Source organism: Loxodonta africana, chromosome 13 (assembly GCF_030014295.1).
Source record: "Loxodonta africana isolate mLoxAfr1 chromosome 13, mLoxAfr1.hap2, whole genome shotgun sequence".
In the NCBI taxonomy this organism is placed as follows: domain Eukaryota; kingdom Metazoa; phylum Chordata; class Mammalia; order Proboscidea; family Elephantidae; genus Loxodonta; species Loxodonta africana.
This window is the reverse complement of record NC_087354.1, coordinates 50,758,841-50,785,803: the sequence shown is the minus strand read 5'-3', so window position 1 is coordinate 50,785,803 and position 26,963 is coordinate 50,758,841. Positions and strand designations below refer to the sequence as shown.

Sequence of the window (26,963 nt, the reverse complement as noted above, 5' to 3'; positions counted from 1 at the left end):
GTCCAGAAAGTTTTGATCTGGCTCAGTGGCTCCCCAATTTTCCGGGGGAAAATGAGGCCCAAAGAGGCCTGGAAACCGCCACCGGCAGAACCAAAATCAGAAATCAGGTCTTCTGACCCCCATTCAGATGCTCGTTCAACACCAAGACCAGGAGCCTGCAGAATCTAACAGAACTACCCATCATATTTATTTGTTCTAGTTTTCTTAAAACCAAGTTACTAATGTGCACAGTTTAAAGAGTCAAATACAGGTAGCTTGACAAGGCTTGTATGAAAAACCACAGTTCCTTATCCACGCTAGCTCACTCACCCTAGCTCAACTCTTCCAGCTGATTCACCCTTGGCATTGTTTGCATTTTACAATGAGCATACATTACTTGAAAAAAAAAAAAAAAAAAGCAAAACCAAACCTGTTGCCTTCCAGTCGATTCTGACTCATAGTGACCCTATAGGACAGAATAGAACTGCCCCATAAGGTTTCCACGGAGTGTCTGGTGGATTTGAACTGCCAGCCTTTTGGTCAGCAGCTGTAGCTCTTAACCACTACGCCATCAGGGTTTCCTGCATTATTACTGTAGAATTATTATTTGTTTTTAGCAGTACAGTTAGGACAGATGGCCAGGCCTGGCACAGGACTGGCCCCCACGGCACTGTGGAGCTCTCTGGCGATCACTGGGCGCAGGCCACCAGCTCCTCCAGGGCTTGCTCGCGGCGGTTGCCGTGGACCAGCAGCACCTCCTTGATGCGGTCCTGCTGGAAGCCCATGTCGCTGAACTGTGCCCAGAGCTGAAGGAACTCCCCTGCCTGAGGAGACAGAGGAGGGAGGGTGTCAGTCCCTGGGAGCTGGGGTGCCTCCTCCTGGGTGAGCACCTGCAGCTTTCCTGTACTCCTGGGGTGACCGTGGGCCCCAACTCTCCATTCTCTGCTAAGGAAGGAAAGCCCCAATCTGGCCCGTCTTGGGCCTCCATTTCCTAGCTCCATCCTGGCTTTACTCCCACCCCCCACCTCACGCCCTTCTGTACTTGGTGCTGGGGGCAAGAAGGGCCAGGCTGCACATTAGTGTCCAAAGGCTGAACGGCCTGGGGTCTCTGCCCATTCTCCAAACACTGCCAAGATTTCACACCACGCAGCCTCTGCCCTCCTTCCGGCCTCCAGCCCCTCTAACTCCCCACCTCATCGCTCTTCTTCAGCATCTCTCCCGCCCTCTGTGCCCCCTCACTGCCCCACCTCTCCGTCCACTCCCCACTCCCTCTGTCCCTCCCTCAGCCTCTGTGAAGAGCCACTCTGCCGAGCCTGGGTCAACTGCCTATGATTGCGGACAGGTTGTCTTCATCGGCACTTAGAACTGACTATGGTCCACAGCTGCATGGGTTCTGGGTTTCCAGGTGGGAGGCAAACACCCTAACCAGAGAGTACAAGCTTCTGTGTACTGCCCAGGGGACCCATCTAGGTATCTGACAAGGAGGGGGCACTCGATACTATTTGTTGTGTTGGTCCAGTGAAATAAAACAAAACCCTTGCCTCTCTCTGTGCTTCCTGTTGGCCCCCTCCTGGCTCTGTTTCTCCCCCCCGCACCATGGTTCATCTCCCTGGGCCACTGCCTTCTCCCCAGGACTGAGCAGGTCTCCAAGCTCAGGCCAGCTTTGCTTGGCCCCCACCTTCCCTGGGGCGTGGGTGGGAGGCCCTGCTCACCTGGCTTTCAGAGAACTGGAACATCTCCATGGCCTCGTCCACCAGGCCCTCCTCATAGCCCTGCCGCAGCAGTCGGTCACAGGCGCTAAGGTAGCTGAGAAACTGAGTAGGAAAAGGGCAGAGAGAGAGGGGCCATAAGAGGAGTGGCAGGGACAGGAGACCAGGGTGGAGCTGAGGGCCAGTTGGAATGGGTAGCCCATCACACACAACATGGCCCTAGTGCCCCGTGAGCCAAGAGAAGACGGACAGAGGCCTCCTCTAGGTCGGGGACAGGTGGATGGCAGTGGGTCTTGACCAACTGTCCTAAGCTGGGGGCTGGAATCCCAGAAAAGGACTGTTAGGGTGGGTTAGAGTGTTCCCAGGACCTCACCAGGGAAGGGTCAGGCCTCAAACATAGCCCCACCCACACCCAGGCCATCCCATATACATGAATCATCCACCAAGCCCTGGCCACCCTCCTGGTGAGCACCCACATGTGGGAAGGTGCCCATCCAACCCAGCCATATCTGCATTCCAGGACTTCACAAGCCCCTACCATGCAACAGGTCCGCACCAGTGCTGGAAAATGCTGGAAGGGGAAGGAGACAGTGGAGGACACTCTGGGGGTTGAAAACCTATTCAAGTCACTCCCTGCTTAAGTCACCAGGGACTCCTTTGACCCCCAGGATAAAGTCCTGCCTCCTGATTGTTGTTGATTGTTGTTAGGTGCCATCAAATCGGCTCCGACTCATAGTGTCCCTATGCACAACAGAACAAAACACTTCCCGGTCCTGCGCCATCCTCACAATCATTGTTATGCTTGAGCCCATTGTTACAACCACTGTGTCAATCCATCGGATTGAGGGTCTTCCTCTATTTAGCTGACCCTCTACTTTACCAAGCATGATGTCCTTCTCCAGGGACTGGCTCCTCCCGATAACATGTCCAAAGTATGTGAGACAAAGTCTCACCATCCTTGTTTCTAAGGAGCATTCTGGCTGTTCTCCTTCCAAGACAATTTGTTCGTTCTTCTAGCAGTTCATGGTATATTCAATTTTCTGTGCCAACGCCATAATTCAAATGAATCAATTCTTCTTTGGTCTTTCACGTGCATAGGAGGTAACTGAAAATACCATGGCTTGGGTCGAGCAAAACTTAGTCCTCAGAGTGACATTTTTGCTTTCTAACACTTTAAAGAGGTCTTTTGCAGCAGATTTACCCAATGTAATATGTTGTTTGGTTTCCTGACTGCTGCTTTCATGGGCGTAGACTGTGGATCCAAGTAAAATACTTAACAACTTCCGTATTTTCTCTGTTCATCATAATGTTGTTTATTTTTCCATTTATGAGGATTTTTGTTTTCTTTATTTTGAGGTGCAATCCAAACTGAAGGCTGTAGTTTTTGATCTTCGTCAATAAGTGCTTCAAGTCCTCTTCACTTTCAGCAAGCAAGGTTGTGTTATCTGCATATTGCAGGTTGTTAATGACCCTTCCTAGAAACCTGATGCTGTGTTCTGCTTCATATAGTCCAAGTTCTTGGATTATTTGCTCAACATACAGATTGAGTAGGTATGGTGAAAGGATACAACCCTGATGCATACCTTTCCTGACTTTACGCAGTATCCCCTTATTCTGTTCGAACTGCCTCTTGGTCTGTATACAAGTTCCTCATGAGCACAATTAAGTGTTCTGGAATTCCCATTCTTTGCAATGTTATCCATAATTTGTTATGATCCACACAGCCAAATGCCTTTGCATAGTCAATAAAACACAGGTAAACATCCTTCTGGTATTCTCTGCTTTCAGCCAGGATCCATCTGACATGAGCAGTGACACCCGTGGTTCCACATCCTTTTCTGAATCCCGCTTGAATTTCTGGCAGTTCCTTGTTGATGTACTGCTGCAACCGCAAAATTTTACTCGTGTGTGATATTAATGATATTGTTCTATAATTTTCGCATTCTGCTGGATCGTCTTTTTGTGGAATCTGCGCAAATACGGATCTCTTCCAGTCTGTTGGCCAGGCAGCTTTCTGTCTCCTTACTAGGGTTCAAAGGCCTGCTCAGGCCCCCTGTCCCCACCCTCAGTTCCTCTTCACCCCCTCTAGGCCTTTGCATATCCGGCTCCCTCAGCCAAGGCCAGCCTCCTTCCGTTCCCTGGAAGCCTCCCCGACCCTGAGTCTGAGTGGGTGCTGGCTGGCCTTTGTGCTCCCGGCTGGCCTTGGTGCTCCCATAGGGCCCTGTGCTCCGCCATGGCAGCATGTGTGACTGTGCAGTTGCTTTACTTATCTTCGTCATCTTCCAATTCACTCACTTTCTGCTCCACGAGGGAAGGGGTGTGTCAGTCCTGTTCACCATTCTGTCTCCAGCACCCAGCAGGGCAGGCAGAGGAGCTCAATAAATGTATGCCGAGTTTGTAAAATGAATTAATAACAACCTTCAAGGAACTCCCAGTTTAGCAGGGGAGATAAACCAGATACAGGAAAACATCCTTGCCAGGCAAATCAAAGCAGGGTTTATAAGGAGGTGGTACCAGATGAGGGCTCCAGGCCCTAAGAACGATGGGTATATGTTGAAAAAGAGCAGGTTGGGTTCCTGCAGACCTTCAGAGCTCAGCAAAAAGTACAGCTCTTCTGGGATAATGGTTTTCAAATTGTTTTTGCTTCTGAACCATTGGTCTGGAGCACAAGATGGCTTCAATAATAACAGGGTAAGGTCAGAGCTGTTCTGGGAGATGTCCTGCCCCAAAGGGACTCCTCAGCCGCCCACTCTGCCCTCTGAGTAGTTTGAAAACCACCCACCCAAGACCTGCTTTCACAGTTGAGGAAACTGAGGTTTAGCCAAGGCAAGCCTTGCCAATGCCTTGTCCATCGGAGAGCTGGCCACTAAAAGAAGAGCTCTGAGCTGGCTTGAGAGCACACAGGGTTTTCAAAGGTGAAAACAGGAGAGAGGGCAAGGCCAAATGGTGGATGCCCCCTCACCTCTTGGTTCACCTACAATGATGGGTTCTCAACCTTGGTGCTCACTGCTTTAAAAATGGCAGATGCCTGGCCCCATTTCCAGAGATTCTGCTATTTTTGGTTTGGGGTGTAGCCTGGGCATTGGGGTTTTTAATAGTTCTCCAGGTGATTGTAACATGCAGCCAGGTTTTGAATCACTTGTTCAAGGGACCGCTGACTCAATCCAGTAGGCCCCAGGCCAGACTGCATATCAGAACCATCTCCAGATCTTCAAAAATTGTAGGTCCCTGAGCTCCACCCAAAGAAGCCCTGGTGGCACAGTGGTTAAGCGCTCGGTTGCCAACCAGAAGGTTGGTGGTTCGAACGCACCAGCCACTTCACGGGAGAAAGATGTGGCAGCCTGCATTCATAAAGATTACAGCCTTGGAAACCCTAAGAGGCAGTTCTACTGAGTCCTGCAGGGTTACTATGAGTCAGAATCGACTTGATGGCAATGGTTTTTTTTTTTCTGGTTTGAGCTCCACAGACTGGGACCCTCCAGGGTGGGGCTTGGGAATCTATATTTGTAAAGATTCAGCTGCTTGTTCAGCCTTGAGGCCTACAGGACTGGAGCAGGGACCAGTCAGGCCCCTGGGAAGGTGACAGTGTCATCTTCAAACCATGAGATGTCAGGGCTAGAGGGGCTCCCAGAAGTCATTGACTCCAAAGAAACATGTCCTTTCCATTTTGTGAATGGGGAAACTGAGGCTCAAAGGGGGGGCCTGGTGTGCCTAGAGTCCCATAGCAAGTCTGAGCCTGGCCTGACCTGTCCCACATTTGTCCTGTCAGACATTCAGTGGGTGCTCTGATCACTGTGGAAGGAAGGAAAGAGGGATGGACAGTGTTTGTCTTTTATATCTCTTTCTTTCTCCCTGACTCTTCTAAGTGCTTGGGCTCCATCACCTGACACCCTCCCTACTGGGTCACCTGACATTTATCACTCCAGTCAAAAAGGATTTACTGTCTTGTGTGTCTGTCTTTCAGGAGCCCTGGTGGCACAGTGGGTTAGCATCTGGCTGCTAACTGAAAGGATGGCGATTCGAACCCACCAGCTGCTCCATAAGAAGAAGATGTGACAGCCTGCTTCTGTAAGGGTTTATAGCCTTGGAAACCCTAAGGGGCAGTTCTACTCTGCCCTGTAATGTTGCTGTGAGTCGGAATTGACTCAACGGCAGTGAGTTTTAGTTGGGTGTCTGTCTTTCATGGGGAGAAGGAATCTGAACCCAGAGGAATTGCTCAGTTAGTGATGGAGCTGCATAGAACAGAGGGAAATACTAGCTTGGCTGGGGAGGGAGGATGAAGTCATCCACCCCTCAGCACCTGGCCCCTGACTGTCCACTAGGGAAGAAGGCCACCCAGGGATCTCTGGGCCAGGCAGGTGGTCAATCCCTGGAGACACAATGTTCCTGACATATGGATCCTTCCAGCCCACCCACAGGGAGACCCCTGCTTTGACTAATCATAAGACCCGTCCCACCACCCAGGGAGGGCCTGAGATCTTATCCTCATCACTGGGACTGGAGGGACTGGGGAGGCACGTCAGAGCCTGTGCCGTGGGTCTGTTCCCTCACAGCCCTCCTGCCTAGCTTCTTGGCCAAGGTCCTCACAGCTGAAGGTAGGAGAAGTTTTAAATCTACTCCTAAGTCTCAAATCAGCCTGGGGTGCTGTCCTGTGGGGCTCTCGCACAGAAAACAAGAGCATAGCACTGTGCAACAAAGATAAGGAGTCAGAACAGACTGGCTTCAATCCCAGTGCTGCCGCTGACTGGCTATATGAAACCTCTCTGGCCTCAGTATCCTCATCAGCAAAGTGGAGGTAATAATAGCTGCCTTGCAGAATTGAGAAGACCTAATTGAATGCCTTCAGATTGAGGGCCTAGCACAAAGAAGGTGTTCAATAAGTGTTAGCACTGCTCGCCACGCCCCCGCCCCACCCCCATTTTGGCTACATGGGGGTTACTCTGTTGAAAGGTTTCCTCCAGGGAAGGGCATGGACTGGTGAACTCAAATGAAACAGGAGTGGGTGAGGAAGGAAACCAGGTGAATTCCCCGCCTCCCCAGTGTGGGGGTAGCACATTCTGCTTCTGGCTTCAGTTTGAGTGTCACTTCATTCTCCTTTTGTCCTTCCTTCCCCCAGGAGCAGGCTTCTCCAGGCCTCAGAGACCCAACATTCAGCAGTCATCAGTGATTATGGAGAGGGGATCCCCAGCCCTCTGGTGGTGGTAGGACAGGAGAAAGGAATAAGTGCCAACTGCCCCAGGACCTTTCAGTACTAGTGCTCAGCTTTGCGACCATGGGTAGAAAGGGAGAGAGAGATGGCTGTGGATATGGATGAACTGTCTGCCCCTGGTGTGTGCCCAACAATGCAAAGGGGGATGCTGCATTGAGGTAGAGGAATGGGGGTTCAGAAGTGGCATTCGGTATTACCTCCTGCCCTGTGCCTGTTCACCATTCTTCCACGCCTCCCTTTTACTTCAGCCCAGCACTCAAAGTACCTTCAATCTGCCCCCAACTCCCCTTCCCTACCTTATCTCCCATCAGCCTGCATCATGCACACTCTACTTCAACAAGACTGATCCAAATCAGTGTCTCCCAAATGCTTCCTTCCTGCCTCCATTCCTTTGTTTGCACTGTCCCTCCTGCCTGGAATATCATCCCTTCTCCTTCCCACCAATTCAGGAGTCATCCATCCTTGAAGCCCAGGTAAAGGCTTGGCACCTCCATAAAGCCTGTCTTGATTACTGGAACCTCCCTGTGGTAGATTAAGAACAGCCATAAATCCTTTGCAGCTCCTCTCATCAAGAAGGCCATTGCTGCTGAGTTGATTCTGACTCACAGTGACCCCATGGGACAGAGTAGAACTGCCCCCTAGGGTTTCCAAGGCTGTAAATCTTTATGAAAGCAGACTGCCACATCTTTCTCCCATGGAGCGGCTGGTGGGTTTGAACTGTCAACCTTTCACTTAGCAGCCAAGCGCTTAACCACTGTACCACCAGGGCTCCTTCTCATCAAGAGCTAGTGTCTATTTTCCCACCCCTTAAATCTGGGCTGGTCCTGACCAACAGAATGAGGTGGAAGTGACTGTGTATAACTTTAGCCTAAGCTCAAGATGTCTTGAAGATCTCACACTTGCGCTCTTGGAACCAAGTCACCATGTGAAGAAGCCAGGGCTAGCGTGCTGGAGATATGTGGTCCAGTCGCTAGATATCATCAGTCACCAGACTGTGAGTGAGGCCATCTTATACCATCCAGTCTCAGTTATATCACCAGACTGTAGTCACATGAGAGGCCCCAGGTAAGACCAGAAAAACCATCCAGCTGAACCCACCCCAGACTGCCAACCTACAGAATCATGAGCAAATAAATGACTTATTTTCAGGCACTAAATTTTGGGGTAGTCTGTTACACAGCAATAGATAACTAAAACATTCATAACTGTCCTGCTCCCAGGTAACTTGTCACTGGCACCTCTCTTCTGGCACTTTGGGGGTCCTCATTCTCCTGCAGATGCTTTCACATTCTTGGTTATACTGGGGATCAAAACCTGCTCCCAAATCTTAGGCTAGCCTGGGGTGCTATCCTTTGAATGTCTTCGTGAGTGTCCATCAGTCTTCCAATAAGAATACGAGCTCTTTGAGAATAGATACAGAACATCTCTATCATTGCAGGAAGCTTTACTGGAGAGTGCTGGAGAGATTCTTGGCTGCCGAAGCTCCAAGCCCCTGTGCTTGGGGCAGATATTGAGAACAGGGTTATAATATTTAGACTCCCCAGGTGGGTATGGGGATTCTTGATAAATGCCTATGGAAGAGGTAGCATTAGGGTCTACAGATTTGCTCATAACTCCTAATGATTATGGCCATGCTGAGGTTATGGCCATACTGGGGTTCTGCCTCTAAAAAGAAGAAAATAAAACTTCAAGTTAAAGACAAAAACCACATGGCCACTCACTCGGCTTTCTGGGTTTCCCACTCACCTGGCTCAGGCTCTGCCTCCCCGTCTTCTGCAGAGCCATGATGGCCCTATGCAGGGGATACCCCAGAGCAACCACAGGCCCAAGGAGGTCTTGCTCTTCCTGGCTCAGGGCAGACAGCAGGTCAGCCGCAGAATCAGGGTACAATCGGCGGGAGTCGAGAGGCTGGGCCATCGCCCCAGGGGGTGGCAGGCAGGTATACGGGCTGAGCGACTGAAATAGAGACAGGCTAGACATACCAGTTACCACAGGAGTTGACACCCTGCTGGGCTGGACATTTTAAAAGGTGCCTTTTTTGTACCACCTGGCACTAGTTTTTTTTTTTTATATATATAGAGAGAGAGAGTGTAGGGACTAATATTGTAGAGGGCTTGGACTCTCACACGCCTGGGTTCAAATGCCGGCTCTGCCATTTACTCAGTTTACTCATATGTAAAATGGAGGCAATCGCTGTAGCTACCTCAAAGGTTGTTGTGAGGCTTAAATAAGACAATGTGAAAAAAGTGGTTAGCAAAGTGCCTAGCGTACAGTAAGTGCTAATATTTAATTTACTGCTTTCAACAACCCTGCAAGAGAAATATGATGTCTGTGCTATTATCCCATTTCATAGATATTGAGCTCTAGGTTCAGAGACGTTAAAGATCTGATAAGCCATACATATTTGGGACCTGAACCCTATTCGGAATCAAAGTCAAGAGCTCTTTCCCTGACATCTTGGTATAGCATAGATGTTCCCAGCCAGAAATTCCTTCTTGAGTTTGGCTGGGCTGGGGCTTGGCAGAGCATGGAACAGGGTGGGGACTGGGTATACCTGCCCCTCAGTTGTGGTGCTGAGGAGACTCAAACAGACCCTGGACTAAGGAGGATGGTTTGGAGGTGTTTCAGTTAGTTTAGTTAGCATCACCCCAATTCATCCCCCATCTGCCAAGCCTAAATGCACTGACCTTCCCCTTCTGCTCCTCAAGGGAAGCCTAGCTGTTGCCCTGGTTCCTAGGGATGAGGGGGGTGTGTGTGTGTGAATTCCCCACACAACCCCACCTTGTCAGGGATTTCCTTGCCATCCTAGGGTCTGCCCTTCGCTTCCAGGGGTGGGGGAAACATGTAAAACTTAGGAGCTGAGTCCACTCTTGTGACCTTGAAAAAGATCCTTAGCCTCTCCTTGTCTCATTTTCTTCATCTACAGGACAAGAATGGCACTTGTTCCCTTCCTCACAGGGTTGCTGCTATAAAATTACATTTAATCTCGGCCCAGGAAGAACCTGGTATCGACATCCAGACCCTGATGTGGGCATGGCCTGTCCAGTTTACAGAGCCTCTTCTCCTCCTAACCAAACCAGCTGAAATACCTCAAGGCCATCCTCCTTAGTGGTGTTTGCTCTAAACAACTGTGTGAGGGGTTCACCCCCACAACACACACTTTACAGGTAGAAAGGGGTGGCTCAGAGAGGTTTAGCAACTTACCCAAGGTCACACTGCCAGTGAGTGGGAACAGTCAGACTTCAAGTCTGTCTTTTGAATTTGATTTCAACTTGGTTTTATTCTGTTGCATCCCTGGCCTGCCTGGGGTTGCTGGGGGTTGCGGGGAGAGGGAAGGCAGAAACCTGCGCCTAACTGCCACTTTGTGCTGTCAATCCTGACTTGCTCATGGGGACAGAATATAGGCTTTGTGGAATCTGTACTTAGGCAATTCGGGAGAGCCCTCTTAAAGAAAAAGGACACACAATTATGAATACAAAATTAGGTACAAGGCCCTAGAAGGAGCAAAGTGAGGCGCGTGAGGCTTTAGCTTCACTGGCTTCACTGTAAATTCACTTCTGCTCCCAGGGCTCTTCTGGGTCCACCTCCCCAGTCCTGAGGCCGCCTCAGCCTACATCAGCCCTCGCCCTTCTCAATGCCGGATCTTTCCCCCACGCAGCTCTGGGCCTCATCCCACCCTCCCTTGGCCAGCTGTTTGTCTCCTGGTTCTGGTCTTCTGGCAGGAGGGCACTGTGCGGCCATTAGTCCTTGAGCCTCCAACTTCACGCAGCCTACAGCAAACCTCTCCCAGTGGGAATCCCTAGATTTGAATCACCCTTATTAATTCAACATTCATTCATTGAGCACCCCCTAGAGGCCAAGTCTGCTACTGCGAGCTCTGGAGACAATGCCTTCGATCCAATCCCCCGTCCTAAATGATCAATTCATCCACTAAATTGGAATTGGTAATTCGATCATCGTAATCACTGTGACCTACACCCTAAGAGGCAAAGCGGACGCAGCAGGAAACGGAGGGCGTGGGGGGCCCTGAGCAGGGACTATTCCAAGCAAAGGGCCTCACGGAGTACGGTGTGGTACAGGGCCGGGTGGGCGCAGGTTAGGGTGGGAGTAGTACCGCAAGGAGGGGACCGAGGCTGCCGCCCTGGCTGGGTACCCAGATAGTGGGGCCTCGGCTGGCGGAGCGGGCAAAGTTCTTACCGCGACCGTGGGCTTGTGGCTCCTGAGGGGGGGCATGGCGCCGGCCGTGGAGGGCCGCGGGGCCGGCGCGGGGGCGCGGGGCGGCAGGGGCGCGGGGCCCGGGGGCGGCGCGGGGCCCGGGGTCGGCGCAGGGCCTGGGATCGGCGCGGGGCCCGGGCAGAGGCTATGCGCGCGGTGGCTGCGGAAGCAGTGAAGGAGCGCGCGGGGGCCAGAGGCCAGCCTTCCCTCGGAGAGCCGCCGCCGTGCCCCGGCCAGCTCCGACCGCACGCCGCGCAGCACGTCCAGCGAGCACAGGCGCTGGCCGGGTCCGGGGCTCGCCGGGGAGCCGGGCTGGGGGCTGCCGGGGCACGGCTCCTCCTTGCTAGTGGAGGAAGCTTCTTCCTCGTCCTTCTCCTCCGACTGCTCCTGGGCTCCGGCCTCCGGGCCTTGGGCTGCAGCAGGCGCGGGCACCGGCCTGTATTCGGGGCTGACCAGCAAGAGCCAAGCCGGTGGGGCTGATGCTGTCCCCGAGCCACCGCTTTGGCACCGGCAGGGCCCCCGGACGGCGGCCTCCACCCAGAAGAGCGCCTTCCTCTCCAGGCTGAAGTCGTGCTGCGGAGAGAAGCCGGCATGAGGACATGTGTGCAGAATGAATGATTAAAGAAAGATTGGTGCAAAATAGACAGGTACTGAAGGGTCGGCCAAATCCAAACCCACTGCCTCGAAGTAGATTCCGACTCACAGCGTCCTTATAGAACAGAGTAGAACTGTCCCATAGCGTTTCCAAGGCTGTAGTCTTTATGGAAACAGACTATCATTTTTCTCTCCTGGAACAATTGGTGGGTTCAAACCACCGACCTTTCAGTTAACAGCCGAGCACTTTAACCACTGCGCCACCAGGGCTCCTTAGTGAAGGACAGAGGGAAAATAATAAAGCAGTGAGGAAAAGAGACAAGCAACGGAGTGCTTCAGCCACTGTGCCACCAGGGCTTCCTGGTCATCTGGGTAGCTAAGGAAACAAAGCTGTAATCTGTCTCACACTGTATACAAGGATGAATTCCAGAAGGATCAGAGATTCCAGTGTGCGATATGAAACCATAAAAGCACTAGAAGAAAGCCTGAGAAATTCCTACAACCTCAACATGGGAAAAGAGTGATTCTCACTGAATCAAAATCCAGAAGCCATAAAAGAAAAAGATAATTTAAACACACACACACACACACACACACACACACAAAACCTGCATGGCAAATACATCCCATAAGCAACGTCAAAGGACAGATGACAATGTGGGGACAAAACAGCTCTCACATCACAGACGGCTAACTTCACGAAGGTTGAACCAAAACAAAAAAATAAACCCAAGCCCATTGCCGTGAGTTGATTCAGACTCACAGCGACCCTATGGGGCTGAGTAGAACCTGCCCAACAGGGTTTCCAAGGAGTGGCTGGTGGGTTTGAACTGCTGACCTTTTGGTTAGCAGCTCTCTTAACCTCTGCCTAGAAATAGATAAGAAAGAGCAATAGCCCAACAGAAAAACGGGCAAAAGACAGGAACAGTCCATAGGAAAGGACATCAAAATGGCTCAGTGTATGAAAAGATGCTCACCATAAGAGGAAAACAAGTTAAGTCTACACTGAGGTGCGATTTCCATGCGTTCCTCAGGGAAGACTTCAAGTCTGATGACGCTCGGTCAGGGCGTCTGTGAGGAGCAGGCACTCTTGTACACTGTTGGCTGGGACATGTATCTGTACAACCTCTACAGGGCGATTTGTCGATATATGTACATAAATTCCCAGCAGAGAAGGAGACTGGGAGAAGGAGGGGGCCTAACTGGGGCAGGAAGATTTGTAAAGATGCCAGCTGGGGAAGACACCTGGCTTCATTAGTAGTGGCGCTCTTACGGTGGACTTTTCGCAGCTGAGGGGTGGGAATCTGGAGTATTCTGTGGCCTCTCTGCCACTGCACCATGGGGGCTGTCAGTGAGATATAGGTACAGAGACTCGGCTCTGACCAGCTCCGGCCCCAGCTTGATGCATGGTCCTATGAATCCTTTGATCTCCACTGGCCTCAGTTTCTCCATGTGGGTAGGGTCAGGTGATCTCAGCTGTCTCATAGCTCTGCCATCAGTGTGTTCAGTCTCCCACAGGAAGCTTCTTTCTGGAAGGGGTTGTGCCGAGTTGGTGGCTGGGCCTTGGCCTTTGCGTAGCCTGCTTGTCCCTCTGTCCTCCCCTCCCCATGTGTCTGTAGAGACTATGATCTGAACACCACTCCCTGAGGAATCGGGCAATGTCACCCCAGCTTTGGAGGGGCCCTGTCAAACTGCTGGGGGGCTGAGAGGGACAGCACTCATTTCTACTTCTAGAGAGAACTTTCAGAATAGCCTCTTCCCAGCTGGGCTTGAGCTCAGCAGAGAGGGAAAAACAGTGATAATCTGCCTCTATGGCATGCTTGGAGCCCTAGTAGTGCAGTGGTTAAGAGCTTGTCTGCTAACCAAAAGGTCGGCAGTTGAAATCCACCAGCCACTCCTTGGAAACTCTATGGGGCAGTTCTACTCTGTCCTATAGAGTTGCTATGAATTGGAATCTACTTGACGGCCACGGGTGTGGTTTTGGGTTTTGACTGCACGTTTAATAAAGCAAGTTCCTCTTCCCAACATAGGCCCTACTCCCTGAGTGACAGGTCACAGCACAGGCTGCCTGGGACAGCAAGAGCTCCTGCCCCACAGAAGGGGCTGGACACTGTGCTCTGGACTTTACAAAGCTTTTTCAAGCTTTGAGTCTCGTCCTGTGCCCCCAGGCCAAGCCACTCTACCTTCCCTCCCCAGGTCTCTCCTGTCTGAACTGTGTGCTCTGCTCCTGACTTCTCTCTAATTGCTTTTTCCTTCAAACCTTACCTGTCCTGTGTCTCTCACATTCTGAGTCCTGTTCTCAACTAATCTGAAATGACCTGGAATCAAGGGACCTGGGTTTTACTCTTGCCAGTAACTTTGGGCAAATCATTTCCCTTCTCTGAGCCTTAGTTTCCTCATCTGTAAAATGAGTTAGAGTTGAACCAGATCCCAAACTTTTCTACTAAGTACCCTGTAGGCAGTGGAGAATGAACACACAAGAGTTGGGGAACCCAGCTGCAAGGGCCCAAGGCCAGCTCCACAAGCAAATATGTTTCTTTTTTAAAATTCATATGAGTTTTGCATTCTACCCTACGATAAACCTGTGTTGTAATATAAATGCAATGGATTTTCTCTCTAATACATCTTCACGTAAACTTGATTCTCCAGGAAGTTAATCCACGTTCATCCCGAGGTCATGGTGATACCACCACATTGAGAGGGGGTTCATATCCCAATATGAGGGCCATGCGGTCTGGAGTTCTCCAAGGGCACCTCCAGGGCAGACGTGCTATAGATCTGTGGAATAGCAATCCCTTCTAACATGTCCAAAGTAACAGTCTGAATTCTAACAAAGGATTCTGGAAATAGCGTCTTGGCCCAAAGGAGTGATTCTAATGATGGAATTTTAGACATGGTGACAGGTTGAGAGGGACGAGAAGAATTGGCGCATCCTTGCAAAGACACTAAGTCACTTCACACAGGCAGCCTCCCAATTATCCAAAGCTTAAAACAAGCCCTATTAACAATCCCCATCACCAAACCACCAGCCTTCTTCATGAAACACCTCTTCCTCTACTGGGTTATTTCTAGACTCCCTAGAATATACCACAGCAGACCTGGCTCCTCTTTAAAATCAAGGAACAAGGCCCCCATAGGGCTCAGTCTCACTCACAGACCCACGAGCTAGGAGACAGACAGAGAGACATACATACCATGGAACCCAGCAGAAGCTCCCTGCAGGCCGGGATGCAGAGCTCTGGCCCAGAGATGGGCTCTGTGTCTATCACAAAGCCCTTGGACACCTTGAAGAGGACACCATCCAGGGCATTCATTCTGTCAGAGTATAGAGGTGGCTGAGCAGGGCTGGGCAGGCCACCTGATGGCAGGGAGAGGGCACAGTCCTGAGGGCCTGGATCAGGCTTCAAATGGCCTTTTACAAAAATAAAATAAAGATTGGAAAAGAAGAAATAAAAATTACCATTATATTGTATATGACATAATTACATGTAGAAAATCCAAAAATCTATGGATAAAGCGATTAGAATTAGTTGATTTAGAAAGGTCATTAGATACAAGGTCAATATAAAAAAAATCAATTATATCTTTATATACAAACTATATAAAAGGTAGCATTTAAAAATTTTATTAGAGGTTGAAATTTTAAAAAAGGGTATCATTTACATTATCAACTACCTATGAAAAAATGTAGTACAAGTTGTATAAGACCTCTACACACAAAAAAACAATAAAACATTAGATTAAATGGAGGAACATACTATGTTCATGGATTGTAAGACTCAACATTGTAAAGATCAATTATTCTCAAATTGATTTATAGATCCCAGGGATCAAAATTCCAGCACTTTTTTTTTTTGTATAAATTGGCGAGCTAATTCTAAAATTTAATTAAAATATTAAAGGCCTAGAAAAGCCAAGACAATCTTGAAGAAGCAACATAGTTAGAAAGTTTATACTATCAGAGATCAAGGCTTACTTTAAAGTTACAGGAATTAAGACAGTGTGGTTACCTTAGGCTGGGTTCTCTAGAGGAGCAAAACCACTAAAGCATATATATATATATATTTCAAGGAAATGGCTCATGCAGTTGTAGAGGCTGGCAAGTCCCAAATTTACAGGTCAGGCATCAGGCTGGAGGATTCTCCTGACTCACATGGTTGCAGGCACTGATGAAACCAAAATCTGCAGGTCAGGTGGCAAGCTGCTGGCTCACATCCCAAGAACCGGAGGTCAGATGACGATGAGTCAGATACAGTATCAAGAGAGAGCTTTGCCAGAGCATCCATATATATTGGATGCAGGCCACACTCCCAAGTAAACTCCCTTTACATTAGATCACAAATGGAGGATAATTACGTAATACTGAGAACCATGACCTAGCCAAGTTGACACATAACATTAACTATCACAGTGGTATTGCATGGGGGCTCACAAAGAGACCAATAGAACAGAAAGAATGCCCGGAAACAGACCACACATACATAGATCTTTAATTTATGACAAAATTGCAATGTGATAGGAAAAGGATGGTGCTTTCAATAAATGGTTCTGAGTTAACTGAATATCCACCTTGAGTGGGAGGGACAAAATCTTGACTTCTACTTTACATCATACACAAAAATCATTTCCAGGTAGACTGTAGATCTGAATGTGAAAAGTGAAATAATAAAGCTTGAAGAAATACTTGATTGACCTTAGGACAGCCAAACATTTCTTAAGCAGGTTATAAAAAGGACTAACCTAAAGGAAAAGACTGATAAATCAGATTACATTAAAATTAAGAACTTCCATTCATCAAAGACATCATTAAGAGAGTAAAAAACAAATCAGAGAATGGGAGATGTTTAAAACACATATGTCTAAAAAAGGACTCATATCCAATATATAAAAAAACTTCTACAAATCAGTAAGAAAAAGGATCAAACAGAAATATAAGCAAGAGATGTGAACAGGCACTTCACAAAAGAGGATATCCAAATGGTCAATATATGATAAATTGTTTGACCTCATTAGTCATCAGGGAAATGCAAAATAAAACAATGAGGTATGACTGCGCACACACACCCACACACACACACAAATGACCAGAATAAAAAAGTCTGACAGTATCAAAGTGTTGATGAGGATGGGGAATATCACATGCACTGTTGGTGAGAAAGCAGTTAGTATTTGTCAAAGGCATCTACTAAAGCCATAATCTGAGAATTAAAAACTCATTCACGCAGAGTTCAAGCTCATGACTGCCTATGGTATATACTAAAATTTAGGCTCCTGACCACAGTCTGGCATTTTGCAAACGGTTAGGGTTTACCAGAGAGCCTGCACCAGACAATGTCTTTGGCTCAACTCAATCTGTCATGCCTGCCAGGATGATGCAAAGCCCTGCTGCTAGGGGTCACTGGGGTTATCTCCACCCCATATGAGAGTATATTGTTCCTCATGAGAGGTAAGTAGGTAATCTGGGTAAGAGGCCAAATGAGACCAGGTGGCAAATCTCTTAATTCTCTCATCTCTCCCCCCCTCTCGATCCAACTCTTCTCAGTGTCTTCCTGTATGTAAGACTCAAAAGACTTCTCCATCCCATGCCTGGAGACATGTCTGCCAACACTTTGGGAGGTGGCTCCTTGTGCTGTCTCCACCACACAGGATCAGGCAGGTCCCACTGTAATTAGTAAGTTATCTGCCCTATCAGCTGGTTCTTACAGAGGCCCTTTGAGATAGAGCGTGCTGTAGGAGACACAGCAAGAGTCAGGTCTTTGGCATTTTCAGATTTATCATTCACATTTTCTGATATCATTCAAATTTTGAACCATGGGGAAGGGCCATAGTTTTGTTGAGACCCAAGCATGAACTGCATGCCCAGTGAACTCTTAACTCTAGGCTGAGTGCTGACTTCATTCAGGTGGTGAAGACACACCTGAATGGACCTGAGGATGGGGGGGTGGGATGGGGTAGAGTGGGGATATTAGGATAGCCAGGCTGTGTATGCTTCAGCAAACCCAAAAAACTCAGGGCCTCTCAAACACCGGTCAGTGGGTGTGCCCATTTGACTACACGTGAGCCTGGGGGGCGGGGCCAGATGAAGGCAGTGAGGCCCTAAGCAGATAATCTGTGGTGCCTCCTCCTCTGCTCCCTCACACATTCAAACGGGATAGGTGAGTTATATATATACATGTATATGTGTGTGTATGCGTGTCTCAGCTACCCATGATGCAACTTCTTTTTAAATGCAATTAAAATATTAGCGATTGAATGCTGAAGTGGCTCCTGCCATTTTAGCGATATGAGATGAACTGGATTATAAAATTTTAGTGGATGTGGGGTACTAAGATTTTCACTATATACCACATTTTCTACACAAAGAATAATGCACATATTCTGCAACAGAGAAAATGAGTCTGTGAACTTGGTTGTTTCAACAGTCAATGTAAAATTCTGTTGATATCTCAGGATGAAAAATCAACTTTCACCAGTTTTGCTTTAAATGGATCATACTTCAGTTTTGATGCTTGTTTTGTAATAAATGCTATCATTATAAATGAGCAAATGAAGATGCCATAATATAAAATTTAATGATCAGAAAACAAATGACAAATTATTTTATTTTTAGATCGTTCATCTCTAATATGTTATAATTAAAAACATTTCTTTCTGTTCTTTGCTCTTACAAATTCTTCAATGATTTCATCACAATTAAGCTGCTGAACAATACCTACTTCCATACATGATAAGGATAATGAATCGAGTCTTTCTTTAATCATTGTTGTGCGTTGATGGTTCTGAGTCTCTCTAGGGATGAAAATGAGCATTCTGTTGTGCAGTCTGTGCTTGTTAAAGTTAGGAACATGTGTAAAGTGATTTCGACATTGGGAAGTACACATTGTATTTTATCTCCCATTATGGAATCATACATGTCGACACGAGTAAAATGTCTTTCCTGAATCTGTAAGCTTTGTTTTTATGTAAGAATGAAATTGTTCCACTTTCTGTGTATTTAAGTCATGGGATAAACCTGCACTAATTTCTTGGATGTCTTTATGTATTCTTCGTCAGGCCTAGCCACATTGTTTAAGAAGGAAAATCTATTTGAAAGAACTTCATACGCTTTCGCCCTTCTTTTCATGCAAGATCCCAGTGTGCCAGTGATGGTGTAGTACGAAGTTAGGCGAAATTGATCTCTGGCACTCAATACTTCTGGAGCACTTCCGTCATTTACTTGTTTCTTTCTAATGCTTCTGTGATGGTGAACTGCTTGATAATCAGTATTTGCCAGTATTTGTTTCGTTGTATTTTCAAAATCTTCTCTTAAATTATGTAAATACCCTGTTAATGATTGGCGGAGATCTGTGCACGTCTTTAAATTTACTTCTGAATCCTGGACAGGTTGACTTGTCCAATGAAAATGCTGCAATATATTATTCTACAAACCAACATAAATAAATACTGTAGTATTTGCATTTTGTTGGTGATGTTTTCAGCTTCTCTTTTGGCATCTCCTTTTTGTGTCTGGTCTTCAGCAATAATTTCTAAGGCATCTAGAATCTAAGTGTATGATTCCAGGATTGCACTGTTGCTACAACATGCGTTGCCCAACATGTATTGTAGTTAGGTGCTGTCGAGTTGGTTCCGACTCACAGCGACCCTATGTACAACAGAAGGAAACACTGCCCGGTCCTGCACCATCCTTACAATCGTTGTTATGCTTGAGCCCATTGTGGCAGCCGCTGTGTCAGTCCACCCTGTTGAGGGTCTTCCTCCTTTCCGCCGACCCTGTACTTTACCAAGCATGATGTCTTTCTCCAAGGAGCGATCCCTTCCGACAGGATGTACGAAGTATGTAAGAAAGCAGTCTTGCTATTCTTGCTTCTAAGAAGCATTCTAGTTGTACTTCTTCCAAGACAGATTTGTTTGTTCTTTTGGCAGTCCATGGTATGACATGTATTAGAAGGACATTTTAATACTCAATTATTGCCTAAATATGTTTTGAGAACTGCCCACTGGTGAGCAGAGATGGTAAAAAATGTGGAAAGTAACTGAACAGTAGGAAAAAAAATCAACTGCTTCTGGACAACAGTCTACTTCTCTACGTCCTACAAGATTAAGTGAACGTTCAGCACATGGTATGAAAATGGCATATTCATTACATTCTAGAATTTTCTGTGGCATTCCTTTGTAACACCCTGACATACTGGCAGCATTGTCATAAGACTGGCCTCTGCACTTAGAAAAATCAATTTAGCAAAATTTACATAAATAGTGAAGTACTTGATTTCCAATTTCTTTACTGGTATGACCTTTTAAGCTAATAAATGTGATAAATCGCTTGAATGGTTTTCTATCTGTTGGAGATACAGATCTTAAAACAATACTTGGTTGAGCTGTATGAGGAAGATCAGGAGTGTAATCTACGGACAAGGTGAAATACTTTTCGCTGAAAATAGTTGATCGAACTTTATCACTTATCAAGTTTATTAATCCTTCACATGTTGTTTTAGACATATACAATGGGTTGCCCTTTCCTGTGTTACCATATTTGGAGATGTGACCTGCTAAAAATGGATCAAACTGAGCAACAAGTTCAAATAAACCAAAAAATTTCCATTTTGTGGAGACCCAAACACTTCCTTTCTTCCTCAAAAAGACAGTCCATGTTCAGTGATTGTTACGATGTCAGCAACAAGGCATTGCAAAACGGCTTTTCAATGCTGACGTTCTTCATTAGTGTTTTCAGCTCATGAGTTAAGCCAAAACCATGTCTTTGGTTTAAATATGACAACATACAACCTCTGTGAACTGAACTGTTTTCATGTTTATCAATCATATTGGAGTTGTGCCAATGGCTAAATCTATCTGTGGCAAATTGAGAATTAAATGATTTAGGACTGAATAGGTTGCAAACAAAACAATACACAGAGCCGACTGATGGAGAATACGGTAGCCACTCCCTCTTATAGTTTTCCCCATGAGCTTTGCGCTCTAGAAATATATTCTGGCTACAGAACCTTGTTTGTTTACCATCCAGAAATTTTCCACATGAATTTTCAAATGGTCCACTGAGATGTTGACATCACTTGGCCCTCTTTCAGTCCAATAATTTACATCATTAGGAGAAAAATTATTCCACAAAGCAGGATCTGTATATCTTTTATGGGGTCTGTAGATGGGACAATTTCAGATTTTAAAATAGTTTCACTTTCTACACCATTATTAATTTTTTAACTACAGCAAGGAATGGATGCAGAATTTGGAACAAATTGTTATATTTGTATTGCTATTAGTAATTTCAGCACTAGCGGTACTTGTACAACGATTTGCACCCATTAAACTTGAGCCTTCAGTGGAAGAAGTCTCTTCTGATTCATTACGTTTTAAAAAGGAAGTTAATTTTGGAATTGTCTTTAGGGATTCACAAATCCTTTTATATCTTCTGTGAGCTTTCGTTTTTGCGCTCCACTTAGTTGCTGCCTTGTCATTTTACCTGGATATAAAATTATGCCACTTTTTAAATTTGGTTCTACTGTACCAAATAAATTTGGATAATTGAAAATAAAATTTATAAGATAAAATTTACATTTGAATTTGGATGTTGATCCAAAAATTTGTATTTGAAAATAAGTAAGTAAAAAAATTGATTTGGAATATGTAATTTTGTTCTTCAGGTCTGAGATAGTCAAAAGAAATAGTACTTTCAAGGCAGTCAGAAATAATTTCATTCGTTTGTCATACGATGTTTTGCCAGCAGGTCCTTTGCAGATCTCTATGCATGTTTTTCGTCTTGAAATAATACTTAAAACCTGCCTCTCACTTTCCATCCTTTGATGCTGCGTCTTCAGGGTTCATTAGACTACTGCTAATACCCTATAGGGGTGACAGCGATCGCAAAGAGCATGATGCAAATACAAGGGTATGCTCAACCTGAAGACGTATTTTCATTCACTTTGTGCAAGACAATACTAGATACGTCACGAGTCACGTGACTGGCATTCTTATGTGGTCTATGAGAGAGAACTGAATGTGAGGTTATACCTGATCAGTTCGAAATGAAAAGGAAAATGTAATTGTTATCATATTTATAAAATGTACATTTATTTCTCTGTGGGATTGTTCAACTCCCATATTCAAAGATACGTACAAAATTGATGTAACAATAGCACGACTTCTCCACAAGCAAGTTTGTTTTGCGAATCGTAGCAATATCAATCAATTTCTTAAAAAAGAGTCTGAAGGGAAATGGAAAATAAAATACATTTATGTAATTTTGCTATCCATTTATTTCCTTGAGGATTGCTCAATTCCCTTACATGGACATATGTAAATATTCTGATAAAACATAATGCTCTGATAAACGCCCTTTGTTGCTTTCTTGGAAGATAAATTTAGTAACACACTTGTTGCAAAACAGAAATACATCTTGCACGATATTGAATTTTGCATGCTCTTAATGTGCCTAATACCTCATTAGCATATATACAGTAATATCAAGTATTGTGTCCCACACAACAGACAACAAAAAATGAAACTCACCTGATATATGAATTAAAACCTTTTGTGTTAGATAAATATTAATAGTTTCAGTATTTTTGGACATTTGCTATGTTGGTATTATATTATTGTCCATGTTAGTATTTTATAAACTGTATGCTAGATTGTGTCCGTGTGTATGCCAAACATATTTTAAAGTTATAAATACAAAATGTAAGACAGAACTCCGTATGTAAATGCTACACTGTTAAGAAGTAACTTGACTGAATTCATTGCAACGGTGGACTTATTCAAGTTCCCTCCCTTTTCTGTGTCATCTGGGACTAGAGTTCCCATCGGTTTACCAGGATGTGTTAAAGAGCATACCCTTGTGTTTGTATCATGGCAAAGAGCTTTGCTGGCCCTCCTGACTGGAGTTGCTGGTTCAGCAGATGTGGAAGTACAAGACAGTTCTCTCAAAATGGATCAGAGACCTGTTATCCATTAATATAATCTGTCCTTGCCCAGTAATCGACCATGTTGGATCCAGTTGCATATTGGGTGAATGTAGCCAGAGTTAGACTCAACAGCCAACCCCTACCTCTTGTTTATTAGAAATAGTATACTCCCAAGAGACCTGCCAAGATAAGGAATTTCAATTACATAGACTGTAGGAGACAAATGTCAACGAAGGTGTTGAAGTGGTATGTGTCTCACAGCTGAAACAATCTTGCGTGTGGGCACCACCCCCATGACCCTGCATGAGCTTTATTTCTGCCCAGCACATTCGCACGCACTGGAGCTGGTGACATTTTCATTTAGTGCCCTGCCAGTTCCCTTCCACTGTGGCACTAGCTTTTCCTTGAATCCTGTCTGCTTGGCATCTATGGGTCTTTGCTTTGGACAACTGGTGCCCCTGTTTTGATGATGCCCTAAGCACATGCTTACCTTGCTGATTGGGTAGTCCATCCCTATTGGGGAGGGTGGGGGGCAGAGAGTGACAGTCGTGGTAATTGGTCTAGGGTGGGTCCAGGCAATGACATTAGTATTGCTTTTTAAGGCTCTGCACTATACTCTAAATGACTTCATCCTTGGCCACAGTTTCAATTATCTTTACGCCAATGACTCACAGATTTGCCAGTTCTCTTCTGAGATAAATTTTACAAGGCATCTCCCCCAGGATGTTTCAAGGGTGCCTCAAACTCAACAAATCCAAAGTGAGCTCCCCTCAAGTGGCTCCTCCTCCTCCAGGGTTCCCTGTCTCAAGGAATGGTGGCATTCATCCAGATGCACAAGCTTAGAACTCATCCCTGACACCTTCCTCTCCCTTACCACTGCCCATCTCAAATTCCCTGCCATGATTTATCTCCTGAATCTCTGGAATCCAGCCATTTCTTTCTACCTCTACAGCTATCGTGGGACTCTAAGCACTCATCATCTCTCACTTGGACAACTGGTTTCTTCGTGTCTTTTCATGCAAATTCAAACCCATCAGTTGGTCCATGGGAGAAAGATGTGGCATTGTAATTTCGTTCCACACACTGCAGCAAGTGATCATTTCAAAACACAAAATTAAGCCACTCTCCTGCTTAAAATCCTCCAATGATTCCCAACAACTCTCAGAATAAAACTCAAACTCCTGACAAAAGCTTCTGAAGCTTTGCAGGGTCTGACCCACGCTCGCTGTCACCTCCCATCTTACTTCGGCCATGTTTTTGCTTTTGTTAGGTGCCAGTGAGTTGGTTCTGACTCATAGTGACCCTATGCACAACAGAAGGGAATGCTGCCCTGTCCTGCACCAGCCTCACAATTGTTGCTGTGTTTGAGCCCATTGTTGCACCCACTGTGTCAATTTATATCATGGACAGTCTTCCTCTTTTTCACTGACCCACTACTTTACCAAGAATGATGTCCTTCTCCAGGGACTAGAGCCTCCTGATAAGATGTCCAAAGTTTTGCTTCTAAGGCGCATTCTGTCTATACTTCTTCCAAGACAGATTTATTCGTTCTTCTGACAGTTCATGGTATATTCAATATTCTTTGCCAACACCATAATTCAAAGGCATCAATTCTTCTTCGGTCTTCCTTATTCAATGTCCAGCTTTCGTGTGCTTATGAGGTGACCGAAAATACCATGGCTCGGGTCAGGCATACCTTAATCCTCAAAATGACATCTTTGCTTTTTAACACTTTGAAGAGGTCTTTTGCAGATTTGGCCAATGCAATATGTCATTTGATTTCCTGGCTGCTGCTTCCATGGACGTTGATTGTGGATTCAAAGTAAAATGAAATCCTTGACAACTTCAACATTTTCTCCATTTATCCTGATGCTGTTTACTGGCCCAGTTTTATTTGCTTTATGTTGAAATGTAATCCATATTGAAAGCTGTAGTCTTTGATCTTCAAGTTCTCTTCACTTTCAGCAAGCAACATCGTGTCACCTGCATATTGTTAATGAGTATTCCTCCAACCCTGATGCCATGTTTTTCCTCATATTGTCCAGGTTCTCAGATTATCTGCTCAGCATATAGACTGAATAAGTATGGTAAAATGACACAACTCTGATGCATACCTTTCCTGATTTTAGACCATGCGTTATTCCCTTGTCCTGTTTGAACAACTGCCTCTTGGTCTATCTACAGGTTCCACATAAGCACATTCTGGATTTCCCATTCTCCACAATGTTATACATAATTTGTTATGATCCACATAGTCAAATGCCTTTGTATAGTCAATAAAACACAGGTAAACATCCTTCTTGTATTATCTGCTTTCAGCCAAGATCCATGTGACATCGTCAATGATATCCCTCATTCCACATCCTGTTCTGAATCCTGCTTGAATTTCTAGCAGTTCTCTGTTGATGTACTACTGCAATTGTTTTTTAATTATCTTCAGCATAATTTTACTTGTATGCGATATTAATGATTGTTGTTGTTATGTTGTTAGGTGTCAGTTCTGACTCATAGCAACCCTGTGTAAAACACTTCCCAGTCCTGCACCATCCTCACAATCCTTGTTACGCTTGAGCCCATTGTTACAGCCACTGTGTTAATCCATCTCGTTTAGGACCTTCCTCTTTTTCACTGACCCTCTACTTTACCAAGCATGATGTCCTTCTCTTCAGGGACTGGTCCCTCCTGGTAACATGTCCAAAGTACATGAGACAAAGTCTTGCCATCCTTGCTTCTCAGGAGTATTCTGGTCATACTTCTTCCAAGATACTGTTTGGTAATTTCCACAATCAGTTGGATCACCTTTCTTTGGAATGAGTACAAATATGGATCTCTTCCTGTTGGTTGGCCAGGTAGTTATCTTCCACATGACTGGCATAGATGACTTTAGCCATACTGGACTTCAACTGCCATGGTCTTCTTGGCCCACCACAGGGCCTTTGCATATGCTATTCCAGATACTTGTAATGTTTTTCTTCCCTGTCTCTTCCCTCAAGCTAGTTAAGAGCTGTTCACCTTCAAAGCTCAGCTGAAAATCACTTTCTCAAAAAAGCTTTCCCTGACCCCCAAATTTGGTTAGGTTCCCCTAGTACAGTGGCTTCCAAGATTTTTTTTTTATGTGACTCATGAAATACATTCGACTTTGCAACCTAGCATACCAAAACCCAAACCCGTTGCCATCAACTTGGTTCCAACTCATAGTGACCCTACAGGACAGAGTAAAACTGCCCCATAGGGTATCCAAGGCTGTAAAACTTTATGGAAGTAGACTGCCACATCTTTCTCCCACCAAGGGACTGGTGGGTTTGAACTGCTGACCTTTCGGTTACCAGCCAACCACCTAGCCACTGTGCCACGAGGGTACCTCCAACCTAGCATAAAAATATAAGCTTAAAAATGGTAATTTTTACTTGAAATTGACTCAACTGCAACAGCTTTTTGGGGGGGATTATATGATACACTGATATTTTCTATTATTTCACCTAAATGTATTACAGAATCTTCAGTCTGAAAAAAAAAGTTCTAATTCATAATTTCATAGAATCATGCCTCCCTTCAAAGCACTCAGCACATTTGTTTTTACGATTGTTGGATCTGTCTCCCTCATAACCTGTATTCTCTATGAGGTTAGGGAGTATTGGGTATTTTGTTCAACATTATAGCCTTGTACTTAACAAATTATCTGGACTGCAACAGGCACTTAATACTTGAACAATGAAAAATATAAATCCACAAATAAGTACTTTTCTCTTGAGGCATTTATCACGATTTTACTTAAATTATCTGTATAATCATTAAGTTTCTCTACTACAGACGCTAACTCTAGCTGGGCAGGGCAGGAAACCTGTCTGTCTTGATCTTCTTTCTATCTCTGGCACCAAGCAGGGTACCTAGCAAGTGGTAAATAAAAATGATTATCCAAAGAACGCAGTTCAAATCCTGCTACATAGATTCTGGCAAGCCTGAATTAATACAGCTGAGGAAAGTGTGTCCATTGCTGTGCACAGTTAAGCACTCTAACATCGAGTTGCTTCAAAGACCTCAATCTTTGGTTCAGAGCCTATGAGAAGTCCGGTTTACTCCAAAAGTCAGAACTTGCATTGGAAACAAATTCTTCATGGGTGTCAGGCCAGGAACGACTGTGTGGATGCATGCAAAAGTGAACAGCTTATCATCTGGGAACAGTTTATTGGTTCTAAGCATTGCAAATACTAGTAACGATTTAGTTAGAAAAATTGCATGTCATCTCTATTCTTTAAACTATATCATTCCTAATACTTCATAGCATTCACAAGTCTTCTATATATTGCATATTATTTAATAGAAGAAAATATATTTTGT

The 26,963-nt window shown here is 45.6% G+C and overlaps 1 protein-coding gene across 1 annotated transcript; it reads right to left on the bottom strand.

Annotated features, from left to right (window-relative positions):
• Positions 1-26,963, bottom strand: UBAP1L (ubiquitin associated protein 1 like). Its single transcript, XM_003418364.3, has 5 exons — positions 14,901-26,963; positions 11,095-11,685; positions 8,644-8,853; positions 1,692-1,793; positions 1-803 (listed from the first exon to the last, which is right to left on the bottom strand). The coding sequence occupies exons 1-5, from the start codon at positions 15,018-15,020 to the stop codon at positions 669-671; spliced, it is 1,158 nt and encodes a 385-aa protein (XP_003418412.1). The 5' UTR covers positions 15,021-26,963; the 3' UTR covers positions 1-668.